Source organism: Panthera leo, chromosome A3, assembly GCF_018350215.1.
Source record: "Panthera leo isolate Ple1 chromosome A3, P.leo_Ple1_pat1.1, whole genome shotgun sequence".
NCBI lineage: Eukaryota > Metazoa > Chordata > Mammalia > Carnivora > Felidae > Panthera > Panthera leo.
This window is the reverse complement of record NC_056681.1, coordinates 120746965-120759676: the sequence shown is the minus strand read 5'-3', so window position 1 is coordinate 120759676 and position 12712 is coordinate 120746965. Positions and strand designations below refer to the sequence as shown.

General features: G+C 46.7%; 1 protein-coding gene across 12 annotated transcripts in view; it reads right to left on the bottom strand.

The window, feature by feature from the left end:
* Positions 1-1147: 1147 nt before the first annotated feature.
* Positions 1148-12712, bottom strand: part of ITSN2 (intersectin 2) — a 145753-nt gene continuing 134188 nt past the window's right edge. For 9 of the 12 annotated variants that reach the window (XM_042933548.1, XM_042933553.1, XM_042933547.1 and 6 more), the window contains 8 exons: positions 9691-9789; positions 7849-8016; positions 7276-7491; positions 6607-6728; positions 5733-5815; positions 3088-3171; positions 2513-2686; positions 1148-2055 (listed from right to left, as the gene is read on the bottom strand). In XM_042933548.1, the coding sequence (XP_042789482.1) occupies positions 1898-2055; positions 2513-2686; positions 3088-3171; positions 5733-5815; positions 6607-6728; positions 7276-7491; positions 7849-8016; positions 9691-9789 (1104 nt within the window). In that variant the 3' untranslated portion in view covers positions 1148-1897. The remainder of the gene's footprint in view (positions 2056-2512; positions 2687-3087; positions 3172-5732; positions 5816-6606; positions 6729-7275; positions 7492-7848; positions 8017-9690; positions 9790-12712) is intronic. The other 3 variants (XR_006200961.1, XR_006200962.1, XM_042933557.1) reach the window with 3 other exon arrangements.

Below are 12712 nucleotides of genomic sequence, written 5' to 3'. Positions count from 1 at the left end.
GTAGACATGGGGAAATGGCAGTAGCCACAGTTCATCCCAGGGAGAATTCAAGTCCCTGCTGTCCTGGGAAAAGGATTATCCTTTAGCTCGGGTCACAGGTAAACCCACAACTGGTTTTAAACTGGCCTTGACTCATCAGAGACTGTCTCAGGCTTTGGAACTCAGCCAGTCAGAGGCAGACTTGTTGGACATCGACCCATACCTGCCTTCAAGACCCTATAGAAGATCAGCAATGTGCTTTGCTCAGTGAGGCTGCGCCTGACCAGCCAAACTTTCCCTTAATTAATACATTCAGGTGTTTTGGTTTCAGATGTTGAGTGGCGTCTCTTCTATTGACACTGGCCATATTTCTTTTACATCTAAGTTTTAACAAATAAGTGCCCAGGATTAATACCCAGAATGGCAGATTTTTTTTTTTTTAACTTGAACATTCTGAGTTATGTTTTCCAGCCCTTCTTTGCTCAGTGGTTATGTTTAGACAGAAACGGGGACTGTGGTGGAGGGACATTTGAATCTTTCCTGTTCTTCCAGCTCCCTAAGACGTGCTCCCTGAGAATCAAGGCTCCTATAGCCTGCGTGGTTCCTTCTAAAAAGCAGATCTTTTTCCAGTTGTACTCATTAACCCAGGAATTTAGTGGGTAAGACCTGATTTTTGTCAATGTTCAAAACAAATCTCACGCTACAAAATCCAGAGCCCAAACCAGCAGCGCTGACAGGTGTGGATGTGGCTCTGACAGGACAGGGGACAGGGAGAAACAGGTGCTTCTGGAGCTGGAGGCCGAGGGCCTGCTGAAGATGTTTAATGCCTGTGTATTTTCTTGACTCCGAAGTTACCTGTGAGGTTCCTGCTCAACCAAGTAGGCAGAAGGACTCAAGAAGGTATGGTCTTACTCCCACAGAGATCAGCAGTCTAGCCATCAGTGACACCACGCCCCAGAAACCGTAGGTCAATTTACTAGTCATGGAGCAAGTCAGAGTCAAGACGAGGCTCCAGGGTCTCCTAGGCACCACACCCTCCCTCCCCCACCCCCTCTTGGTTTTTGCCACTGTCACAGAAAGGAAATTTGGTTTCACTGCAAGCAACCCCTGAACTTACCTTTCAAGAGCTTTTCAGGTGGAAAGTAAATCAGTCAAGCTTTGAAAGAAGTTACATTCATAAACTTATTATTTTTATTCTCTTTCTGTACATATTGGCAATGATAAAGCTTAAAGATGCATGTCCTATGAAATATGCAAAAACAAGGAATTTACATAAATAATTTATACTTCAGAAAATTAAAGTTGAAAAATATTTTCCACATCATTAGAGTTCACAGTATTTAAAGTAAATCAAGCTTTCCCCTTTAGATTTCAAACTATATTGTCTGAGCAGAGATGATAAAATCTAGTCAGGAATAAAATGATCAAGTTTCTGTTTTCATTCAGTGCACGAGTAGACCTACTTCGGTATCAGGCTGTTCCCGCGCTGAGGCTGCAGCGTTTCTTCCCGATCCTTCGCCTCCTGAGTGGCTGTGACCCCGCAGAGGTCACATGGCGTGGAATGGTTACAGCATCACCAAAACCACCCACACTGGACACATTCAACCAAGTGGTAACGTCTGCTGTTCCGATGCCTCATTTCCACATAATACTTTTTATAGCCCTGAAAATGGAAACCTTGGCATCTAAACACAGCCAAACATGTTAACACTAATACAAGGCACTGTGCTGTGGGTTTGGTTTATTTCTAGGAAAGATCATGTTTGCATAGATTGCTAGCTATTTAGTGTGCAATAAAATAGAGGGCCGGACCTGGCACGCGTGGCCTGCGATGGATGAAGCCTTGTGATGCTCCTTTAGCCTAGGGGCAGCACCGTCCGTCTCTAGCCCCAGCCTTTTGGGCAGATCCCTGAGGCCCCTACAGGAGAGTTTTTTGCTCAAAAAGCTGCAGGTCAAAGCGGACCCAGACCTCCCCGGTGGGGACCTCGTGCAGCAGGAGTCGGCGGGTTGTGGGGCCTTTGCTTTCCTGTTCTGTGCGAATTTTTGCCACTGGAACTTCAGTGCGACCCAGGAAATCTGGAGAATAGACATGTGAGAGTCAAAGCTACTTCTTTATAAGGAGGAGTGTCTGAAAACATTCATAAGACTTTCAAATCCAGAACAGTTAATTTCTTTTGGTTAGTGGCTGATAACTACATGGACGCATGCCCAGGGACAGGTCCATGGGAGGGAAACTGCCTTCTTGGAATCCAAGTTCCTTCAGGCAGAGCATGTCTCACCCATTCAGTAGGTGCTGGGAGCAATGTCTCTGTTGTGTACGTAGGGAGTGACTGGGGTCCATGACTGACACACGCCGGAGACCACCCTTTCCCCCTGAGAAGACCCCTGACCCACTTCCCACACGAGCTGCAGGTGCCCATGGGCCCGTGTCATTTTCCATAGGTATCACAGGGAAAAATAAAGCCAAGTACCCTGGATCTAGACCCTAAATTCCGGAGTATTCAAATTCCTCCCTGGTCGAGTTATACTTTACCATCTGGCGAAAACTGGTCTCTGTCAAACATGGTGAGACACAGCACATCTTGGTAAAGGTCCTTAATAAAGAACTGGCAGTTAAAGTTCCACTTGGGATTGAGTGTGTCCTGGAGGGTTCTGGTGGTATAGCTCTGGGAGCCCATGCTGATTTCACAGTATGGATTGCTCTTTCCTGAACAAAAACAAACCAAAGACACATGTCACATGTGTACGTAAAATAAATGACAACAGGACCTTCCTTGAGCAGAAGCAGGATCCAAATGGATGCTTCTCTGTAAACCACGACAGCAGGGACACTGTCTGAGGGCCCAGATCTGCCTTGTGGGCTCCAGTGCCCCAAATGCTCCCCATGAGCCTGGACAAGTGCTCATGCAATTTCTACTCAGAAGCACTGAAGAAAGGGGCACCGGTACTTATTGGGAAGAGACAGTGAGGATACTATTGGTACGATAACCATTTTAGTGGCACTGGAAACACTGCTTTTTAAAAAGCGTCCCGTTATTCAATGTACAGAAGAGTCATTGGCAAAGAATAGGGCAGTTACCACATCTGTTGAATGAAAGAAGCATTTACCATTCGGTTTACAGGCTTTTAATTCTGTAGCTTCGATGACGTGCACCATCAGACGCCCAATGCCTGAAGTCTTTTGAGAGCGAGCTACAAAAGAAGACAAGTGACGTCAATTTCTTCTCTGAGATTGAAGGACGTGCACGGAATGCACGGAGGACACTGAGCTGTGAGTATAGTCTGTCCTTCTAACCAATCCTGACACTCCCCAGTGTCACCTGCCACTGCACTGGGCCTGGCAGACCAGCATCTGGCTGCTGTGTGCCTTTGCCCAGGCCATGGCACCCGCTGGAATACCTGTCCACCACCTCTGCTTGTCTGCATCCCACCCAGCCTTGAAGATGTGCATCCAATCTCACATGTCACTCCCCCCTCTCTGCCCCACTCTGCGCATCCATCATCCTCGACTTATGAGCGTCCTGCAGCCCGCCGGTTCTGAAATTCCATGTCCTATCCATCTCCTCTGCCAGGAGAGGCCGCTGCAGAGTGCGTATTGTTTATTCAGCCTTGTATTAATAAACACTCAATTGCCTAGCAAATGGTAATATTAATTAAAAAAAATACATTATATCCATTCAGCACTTAAAAGCAGCTAACATTTATTGGATACTTACTTTGTGTTAGGCATGTGCTAGACCTCTACAAAAGTTTTATTATGTAAATTGTACAATTATGCTGTATGGTAGCTCTTTATAACTGCCATCTCCATATGTGGGAGAACTGAGGCTTAGAAAAGCCCATAACCTGCCCATGTCACAGAACCTAGGAGTGGCAAGGTAAAAAATTAACTAGCAGGTACCAAAGTCAACTTGCCACCCACATCATTCCAATTACATGTAAACACTTTAGCTTATAAAGCAGTTTCACTTAAGACCTTATTCTATTTGAGGATGGACTCAAAACCCTTTTCATATGGAGGAAAATGGGTCTGTGAACTCAGATTGGTAAATATGAAGTAGTTAAGCAGGTGTTGCCCTCAGGGGTTTAATAAAGGCTGCTTAGTGAGCTATTGAGTTTTTAAAACTTAGGGCAAGTAGAACTTACGAGAAGCCCCCCAACCTTGTTTGTGCCAACCTCTCCAGTGCGGCACCTACACTCAGTTTCCCTTAAAGACAAATAAGTTCCCCTTATTTATCTTTGAAGGTCCGGTTAAGACTAGCATAGGGCTTGGCACAGAGTAAGTAATCAATAAATGTCTAAAGAACACGTAGAAAATGCATAAAAATATGTATAAATATTGATATTAAGCAAAACTAACAAAAACTCTTGATTTTTATCTTTACCAATTAAGAGATCATTATATGCTTTCCGAATCATTCAGTTGTTGATTTTTTTAATAGCAAGCTTTTGAAGTACCATTAAAACAAGATTCAATCAGCAAAAGCCAATTTACACATACCTTTCAGGAGTATATAACAAAATAAGGGGAACCTGAATAAAAAAACATACAAAGAGCTGCAGCTCTAGCAGCCAGGAACAGAAGAGGGAGGACCCAACAGAGAAGGCCTGAGGGGGCGGCGGGGACAGGTAGGGGGGCTCAGAGGTGGTTTGTTCAATCAGGCAGTGGTACAGGCGAAGCAGAGAGAGGAAACGGGGCTGGGGAACAGATGATACTGGGGATTGGCCCTGAGTCTGGGGTAAGAATTTGTTCTTAATTTGGGAGGCAATGGGGAAGATGCTTCAGCAAGGAGAGTCAGCCCTGTAAAAAGATTACTCCAGGAATGAAGGGTATGGTGATGGGGGCCTCATGCCTAAGTGGAGACTGGAGGGTCTGTGCCACTGGGAAAGGCCCAGGACATGGGAAGAGAATGGGGTAGGACCTGGCCTCTGACTAGAGAAGCAGGAGGGCTGAGGGCACGCTTCCGGTCTGGGTGGGGAGGACAGTACTGCCGTCTGCAGAGCTGCTCAGGAGATGCCATGGTGTGAAGCCTGGCTGGTGGCGGGGAGAAGTCAAAGTGTGTCTGGAGCGTGGGCTCGGGGAAGCAGCCCAGCATGATTTTCATGAAACTGAGGGAGGAGAGGGACAGACAGGCTTGGGCTTGGGTGGAGCTCCAGGTACAAGGGGGAGGAGGAGCCTTGACTTCCTGCCATCGGGAGCAGGGGGCAAAGTGAGTCAAGCGGTGGGTCAGGTCACTGGTGTCGAGCCAGGGAGCCCTCTGAACAGAATGAAAACTGCAAGCGGGGTGAAGGGCCGGTGATGAGGAGGAGGGCCTCGAGGTCCAGGACCTGGTGTCAAGGGAGGGAGGACGGATGGATGTGGAGGAGGGCCGGAGCAGAGGCCGGGGTGGGAGAGAAGGAGCAGAGCTGAAGGGAAACAGGCCAGAGAAGTGAAGTTGGATGAAGCAAAATGGACCACGCAGAAGTGGGCTTGGTTGTGCAAAGGACCCTCTTCCTTCACCACAGACAGAAGGGAGGTCGCGGGGCTGGCCCGTCTGTGTAGTGGGCAGGGGGCTCAGGGAGGCCCCAAGGGCAGGAGCCACCAAGCAGGTCCTGCTGTCGGATCCCACAGCAAGTCTGCTCCTTTAGGCTGTCTCTGTGCAGTCCCACCCTGCAGGAGCAGCAGCTTGTGTCCAGAGGGTGGGACCCTCTCCCTCCCCCTCCCCTGGGAGCCCTGGCGGCTGCTTCCAGCTCTCTAGGGCACCACCAACTACCTTGATAAGCCTTCTCCCGTTTCTTCTTTTCCGTGTCAATGTACTGCTCAGATGCCGCCTTGATCTTCTGGACCCAAGCAGTCCTGGAGGAGAAGCAGAGCACAGCCATTGGGTGGCTTTCCCGAGTACCTCCCAGGTTCAGCCAGGAGCCCCAGAGCTCTGCACTTGTTCTTCACTCTTTGCTAACCTTGGCTTTGACAAGTTTCCCATCATAGACCTAATATTAGTTTAACTGAAAGACTTGTTTGCTAACTTTGAAGCTGAGAATTTCTAGAGTTACTCACGGTTTATAAGACACCAGGCACTTGCAAGATGCAGGCACACAGAAATAGAAGATGCAATTTGCCATATCAGTGGCAATTTGGCACGACAGAGCGACATTCTGCCGTACAAAGAACACCAAGAACCACATGCACAGAGGGGAGGAGCATCCCCTGGTTTGCCATCACACAGGTGCTGAGCTATCCTGTAGAGGATGCAGGGCTGGCCAGACAAAGAGCAGAAGGAAGACATTCTGGCTGGAGTACAGGTCCTGTGCAGTAGAGGGATGGGACTGAGGCTGAGACACACAAAGAGGGCCTCAGAAATCAGGTGAAGGAGCACGGACTGCTGCAGAAGGGATTTAAGGAAGCAAGGTGCTGGCTCTCCCATTTTGGAAGATCCTAAGGAGAGACTGGAAGCAGGGACACATATAGAGGTGGTTGCAGTAACCCAGCATATCTAAACCAAGGCTGACCAGTGGGACCAGGGTGGAGGGCACTGGTTAGGAGAGCTCGAGGATACAGAGTTAGTAGGACTGAGCACGGACTGGAGGTGCGTTTATGGAAGGGAGACGTCCAGGCTTCAAGGCAGGTCACACGTGGTCAAGACTGACCTCTCATTAATGTTGTCTGTTCGGAGGGTGTATACCCGGTCAATGTGAGAAATGTGGAAGACAGGCTCATCGCTGGAAGGGTCTGTGGGTAGTTTCACCAAGACTTCATTCAGGAAAATGGGCTGAAAGAGGGCCAAAACACAGAGTGTGAAATGTGCCAGAACCCTCCACCCACCTACATCTAGGCAGAGTTCTGTCTGTCCTGAAGAGCCTTTTTGAGGAGGAGAGAAGGGTCTAGCTTCTTGAGTCTTTTACTTTTGTGGAAGAAAACATCTTGGGCAGATGAGATGTCACTGAACTGAGAACAGGAGCTTCCGGTGTCTATGACTCTGCTCGTGTGACAGGGTGTCTCCTCCATGTACCCACGCTTAGCACCTTGTCTCAGTTTTACAGAGAGACCTGCTGCTGAGTGTGGACAGAGGCGGGATCACATCACATCTGCCAGGGAGGAAGCCAGAATCCAAAGCTGGAATCCAGCTGTCAGAGGACAGTGAGGACCCAGCCACGCTGGGGCTTCTTCCCTGGGAAATGACAGAGGAGGAGTGACCCATCTGGAGACGGGCGAAGAGTGTCCCATGAGGACAGGAAAGGATCCTGGAAGGAGGTCCTCCAGGTGAAGGACACACCTTGTTATGCTCCTGATGCCACGGCCAGGAATGTGACACTTACCGTTTTATACATTTTGAATTGGGCATTGGACTTAGAGCTGAAAAGCTTCTCAGAACCTGAGGAAACAGCAAACTGCTTGACCATGTAGGTAAGAAGCAGAAAGTCATTGAAGAGGAATCCGTGTAGTTCCTTGTTGCTCTTGGTCTTGTATAGTTTCCCACTGTGCAGAAGCTTCCGGGGCCCCAGGCAGTTGGTGAGGGAGTTGAAAATAAGTTGCTTAAAAAGAAATTGTCACTTTGTGAGTCCCAGCACAAACCATCCCAGAGCTCCATGAGAGGCCCGTGCCCTGGATCTGAGGGCGCACTGATTTTCCTTCAGAGTCCAAACTGACATGGGAAAGTGATGACTTCTATCCACAGAATATGGATTCTACTGGCTGAATTCAAAGAACTCAAAACAAAAATATCACATTTCCCTTCTAAGAAAGGAAAATGACAGCCCAAGAAGGGGCAGGACACTGAGTGCACATGGGCTGGACTGAGGCATATCCTGTTCACACTAGGGGAAGGCTTGAACTGGGTTCCCCACCCAGAGCCTGCCTAGTGGCACCCAGCTCAACACCACAGGCCTCACCTCTGCAAGACCTTCACACTGAACGTGTGCCTGGATCCACTCGAGTCGGTCTGAATTTTCCTTTTCCCGAACTCCTTCATTAACTTGGGAACAAAGCTCCTCTGCCCGCTCAAGAGCCAGCTTTAGGGAGGAATGGTCCACATGACTCTCTAGGGTGTTCTCCAGAATCTGGAAAAGAGCGGTTCCGTCATGTGGGAAGTAGAGTGTCTTCCACCCAGAAGTCCTACTGCCTGCTGTATGTGCTGGGCGCTGGGTATACGACGGTAAGACGATTGTTCGCCCTTAACAAGTGGATAGCCCCAGAGTTCTTGGGGAGCCAGGTTGACTCAGTGCCAATTGCTACGTGGATCAAGTGCCCTGAAACCTGTGGGTGGCCAGAGGCTCTGGCTTGGTCTTGGTACATGCGTTACCACACGTGGCTCCCTCCCTCTCCCCAGTCATTTAAGCCATTGCCTTTAGGGTGAACCCACCACATAACCTGGCTGCAGCTTTCATAAGTGTATTAACTTGCTGAATAGCAATGGCTTATAACATTTGTGGGGTCACTGATCTTTTTTATAAATCTGAAAAAAGCAATGAATCCTCTGCTATAGGAAAAATAGAATAAAATCATGTCATCAGCTTGTAGGAAAACATACTGTTGATTCTAAAGTGACTTCAAACTAATGTGACAAATGTAAAAGAAGAGAGGCTGGCATACAACCGTGTCGTCCCTCTGGAAGTTAGCAGTCCCATCAGCAGATGGCTCCTGTCTGGACTCTGGCCACCTGGGGCCACCGTCTTTTGTTTACAACTCCAAAATGGGAAAAAGCCCTGAAAGCCTAAAGCTTTTCTTCAATATTCATTTGGTGGCAAAACCTGACCTAAACTGAAGAGATGTATCTGTTTATTCTACTTAAAAGTAATTATGCATGTATTTCACTGTAGAAATATTACTGTGTTTGGCTACAGGTGATGCCCAGGCTTTGTTGGGGTATCATGTAATATGCCATTTTTGAATTAAATTCTGAATTCTGAAAATACATCTGCTTCAAAGTATTTCAGGTAGGGGACTGTGGGTTATTGTGTATGAATGGGTCAGTTTTGTATCATAACAAACATAAGCTCTGTAACATAAGGTCCATAATGAGTTAACATGGCTTAGAGATCAATGGTCAAGGGATAATCAATAAAAGTAACGGTCTTATATTATTTCTACTGCTTTTCTTTGTAAGATGATTAAAATTGTATCAGTGATAATTTGTGGAAAAATCCTTTGTAAAGTACACCTTCTCCTTAGAAGGCATATTGGCTCAAGAGGCCCACATCGCTTATGCTAAAAGATGGATGGTATCTTAGGACTGTTTAGTTAGCAAGTTGAAGTGGGGAACAGCAAGGGGATGGTGATGAGCTCAGGGTAGGACACAGTGAGCTGGGGACTCCTGAGACATCTAGGGAAAGGTGTTGAGCTGGTGGATGAATTTAGATCTCAGCAGAAAGACTGGAGCGGAAGGTTGTGCCAATAGTGGACTCCATCTGGGCTCATGACAGGCTCCACAGATGCAGACCTACAGGGCACTTGCCCTGTCTAGAAAAACACATTCGTGACTTTGAGAGACCCAGGGGAGTTTCCTGGGGGGGGGGGGGGGGGAAGGACAGGTTACCTAAGCGACACTGGATGGCTTTTCTTTGCCTAATCCAGATTGTATGTGCGTGTTCATGTGCGTGCCCACATACATGTGTGTCTGGGTGCACGCACACACAGTGCCTGGTCCATCACCCATGTGTCAGGGCCAGCTCCCTGACTACAGCCCCTGTGGACCTCAAGGGGTCTGGCTCCTCTGTCCCAGCTGGGGCACTCACACTTCTGATGAGCAGAGGGTAGCGGGTGATTCTCTGCATGGGCTTCAGCAGGAAGCTGGAAAGGGGCATTCCTTTACATCGAGGGTCAGATGCCAGCTTCTGCAAATAACGGACAGGCTCATGAGGAAATCAAAGCTTCAACGAGAACAAAAGAAACACCGACTGTACTCCTGACTTTGACCATCTTTTAGATTTCTAATTTCTTTTAAAAACTCAGGATTCAAAATAATATATATCAGATTAACAGCAGGGGTATCTCCCTTCAGTTGGTGAACCCAGCAGATGCTTTTCAGCTCTTTCTTTCTTTCTTATGTGGACTTGGCAGCCTGTGCCATCACACCCTCCTTTGCTTCCAGAACGATTGACGGCTGTCTTCCCAGTCCACTCCTTCCCAATCCTCACTTCTTTCTTCTTCTCTACCTGCTTTTAACTGTAGGTGCTGCCCAAAGACTCCCAGCAGTTGAGTCCCAGGGCGCCACCCGAACCCTCCCTAGAGCTCCATGCTGGCCGAGTTACTCTCCTTCCTACCTGGACCTCCTACAGGCACCTCAATACCTCAGTACGCCCCAAAGTCCTCATCTTCCTTCATGAAAGCTTGTCTTCCACCTGCATCCCTGAGTTGGTAGCACCATTCTGCACCACCCACCTCCCTGCCACACACCTAGGAGTCACCTTCAACTCTGCCTTCTAAACGGCTCGTGATTTCCCCTGCCTCTGCCTGCCTGCTGTCCCTGCTTTATTAGAAACAATCACTACCATTTATTGAGCACCGATGATGTGCCAGGTAATGAATGCATTAGCCTTTGCTAAGTCCCTTCTGTTCTTTCTTCACTTGGCTAATTCATACTCATTTCTGTAGACTCAGATTATGACTCCTCTTGGCCAGGCTCTCCCCCTTCCTTGATGCTTTCCCTCATGTTCAGTGACCTTTCTGGAGCCCCTGCAATCATCCGTGGCCACCTTTATCAGGACACCACATCTGGACTGGGGAAGACAGGTAGTGGTACCCCGTTTGAGGTGTCTCCATGATCTTGAAGACTGTTATCTCCAGGAGACAAAGGACCACATCTTATTTCCCTCTACTCCTTTTATTAACACAGTACTTGAATAGAGTAGCTAGTACTCTTGGATGACTTTTTTTTTTTTTTTTGATGACCATTTTTAATAACTGAAAAGCACAGTTACTATAATTTACCTATTTGTTTCCCACTATGGGATATTAAAACTGCCCCCTCCTTTTGTTTTTGGATATATCTATATATGTTGCTACAGCAAGCATCTTCATGCTTTTTCTGTATTTTCTGAGACTTTTTAAAAAGTAACATTTAGCACACAGATTATTGCTAGATTTTGTTGTTAATATAATTAACACGATGCCTTTTATTATTAAACTATAAACTTTTTATTCTTTCTACTGTTATAGTTGTGATGGCACTGATACCTTATTTACATTCCTATTGTTATTACTATTTGGAAAATTAAAAAAAATTACTTAGAAGGTAAGTGTCCAACTTGTTTTTAAAGATTTTATTTTTGGGGCACCTGGGTGGCTCAGTCGGTTAAGCAGCCAACTTCAGCTCAGGTCATGATCTTGCAGTCCGTGGGGTCGAGGCCCACATCAGGCTCTGTGCTGACAGCTCAGAGCTTGGAGCTTGCTTCGGATTCTGTGTCTCCCTCTCTCTCTTCTGCTCCCCAACTCGTGCTCTGTCTCTCTCTCTCAAAAATAAACATTTTTTATAAAATGTTTATAAAATAAAAAATAAAAAAAAATTTTTTAAAGATTTTATCTTTAATCTCTACACCCAACATGGGGCCTGAATTCACAACCCTGATTAAGAGTTGCATGTTCCACTGACTAAGCCAGCCAGGCTCCCCTAAACATCCTATTTTTAATTCTACTATTATTATTTATTTATTCATTCATTCATTCACTTTTATTTTAGAAAGAGAGAGATTGAGCATACAAGTAGGGGAGAGGGACAGAGGGAGAGAGAGAGAATCCTAAGCAGAGCCCCCCTGATGCAGGGCTCGATCCCACGAGCCTGTATCATGACCTGAGCTGAAATCAAGAGTCGGATGCTCAACCAACTGAGCCACCCAGATGCCCCTCTACTATTTTGAAACATTTGCATGCACTCACAATCCCACATTTATCTTATTCTGACCAGTGTTTGTGTCTGTGGTTTTGGTTCCCTTGTATGTTGTCTCTAGTTCATTTATTTTTTTCTTTGTTAAATGTCTATTTTGAGAGAGAGAGAGAGAAAACACACGTGGGTGAGAGGGGAAGGGGCAAAAAGAGAGGGAAAGAATCCCAAGCAGATTCCACACTGTCAGCACAGAACTCAATGTGGGGCTCAATCTCATGAACTGTGAGATCATGACCTGAGCCGAAGTCAAGAGTCAGATGCTTAACTGACTGAGCCACCCAGGCGCCCCTCTTCTAGTTCATTTCTAAGCAACCCTGTGCCACCCACCCTTATCACCAATTGAAGAGTCGGTCCTCAGTTCCTTACTTATATTGAATCATTTTTGCATCCCTAAGATCATCATAAGGAAGGTAAATATAATTAGCATTTATCGCTTATTATGTGCTGGTCTCTGTGCTAAAAAGTACTTTAAATTCTTTTAAAAAATGTTTTATTTTTGAGAGAGACAGAGAGTGCACACAGTGAGGGAGGGGCAGAGAGAAAGGGGGACAGAAAATCCAAAGCAGGCTCTGTAATGACAGCAACGAGCCTGATTCGGGGCTCAAACTGATGAACCGTGAGATCATGACCTGAGCCGAACCCAAGAGTTGGATGTTTAGCCGACTGAGACACCTAGCCGCACCTCATTTTTGTAATTAAAAACAAATATGAAAACAGGCCTTGGGGTCAGGAACTCTTTTGGTTTAAACAATGAATTAGGTGGATTTCTGTTTTTTTTCTATGATCTGTAATAGTTCGTATAGTATGGAATAATCTATTCCTTTATAGTTAGAAAGAATTCACCATCAAGTCCATCAAGTGCACCTAGCTCCTCT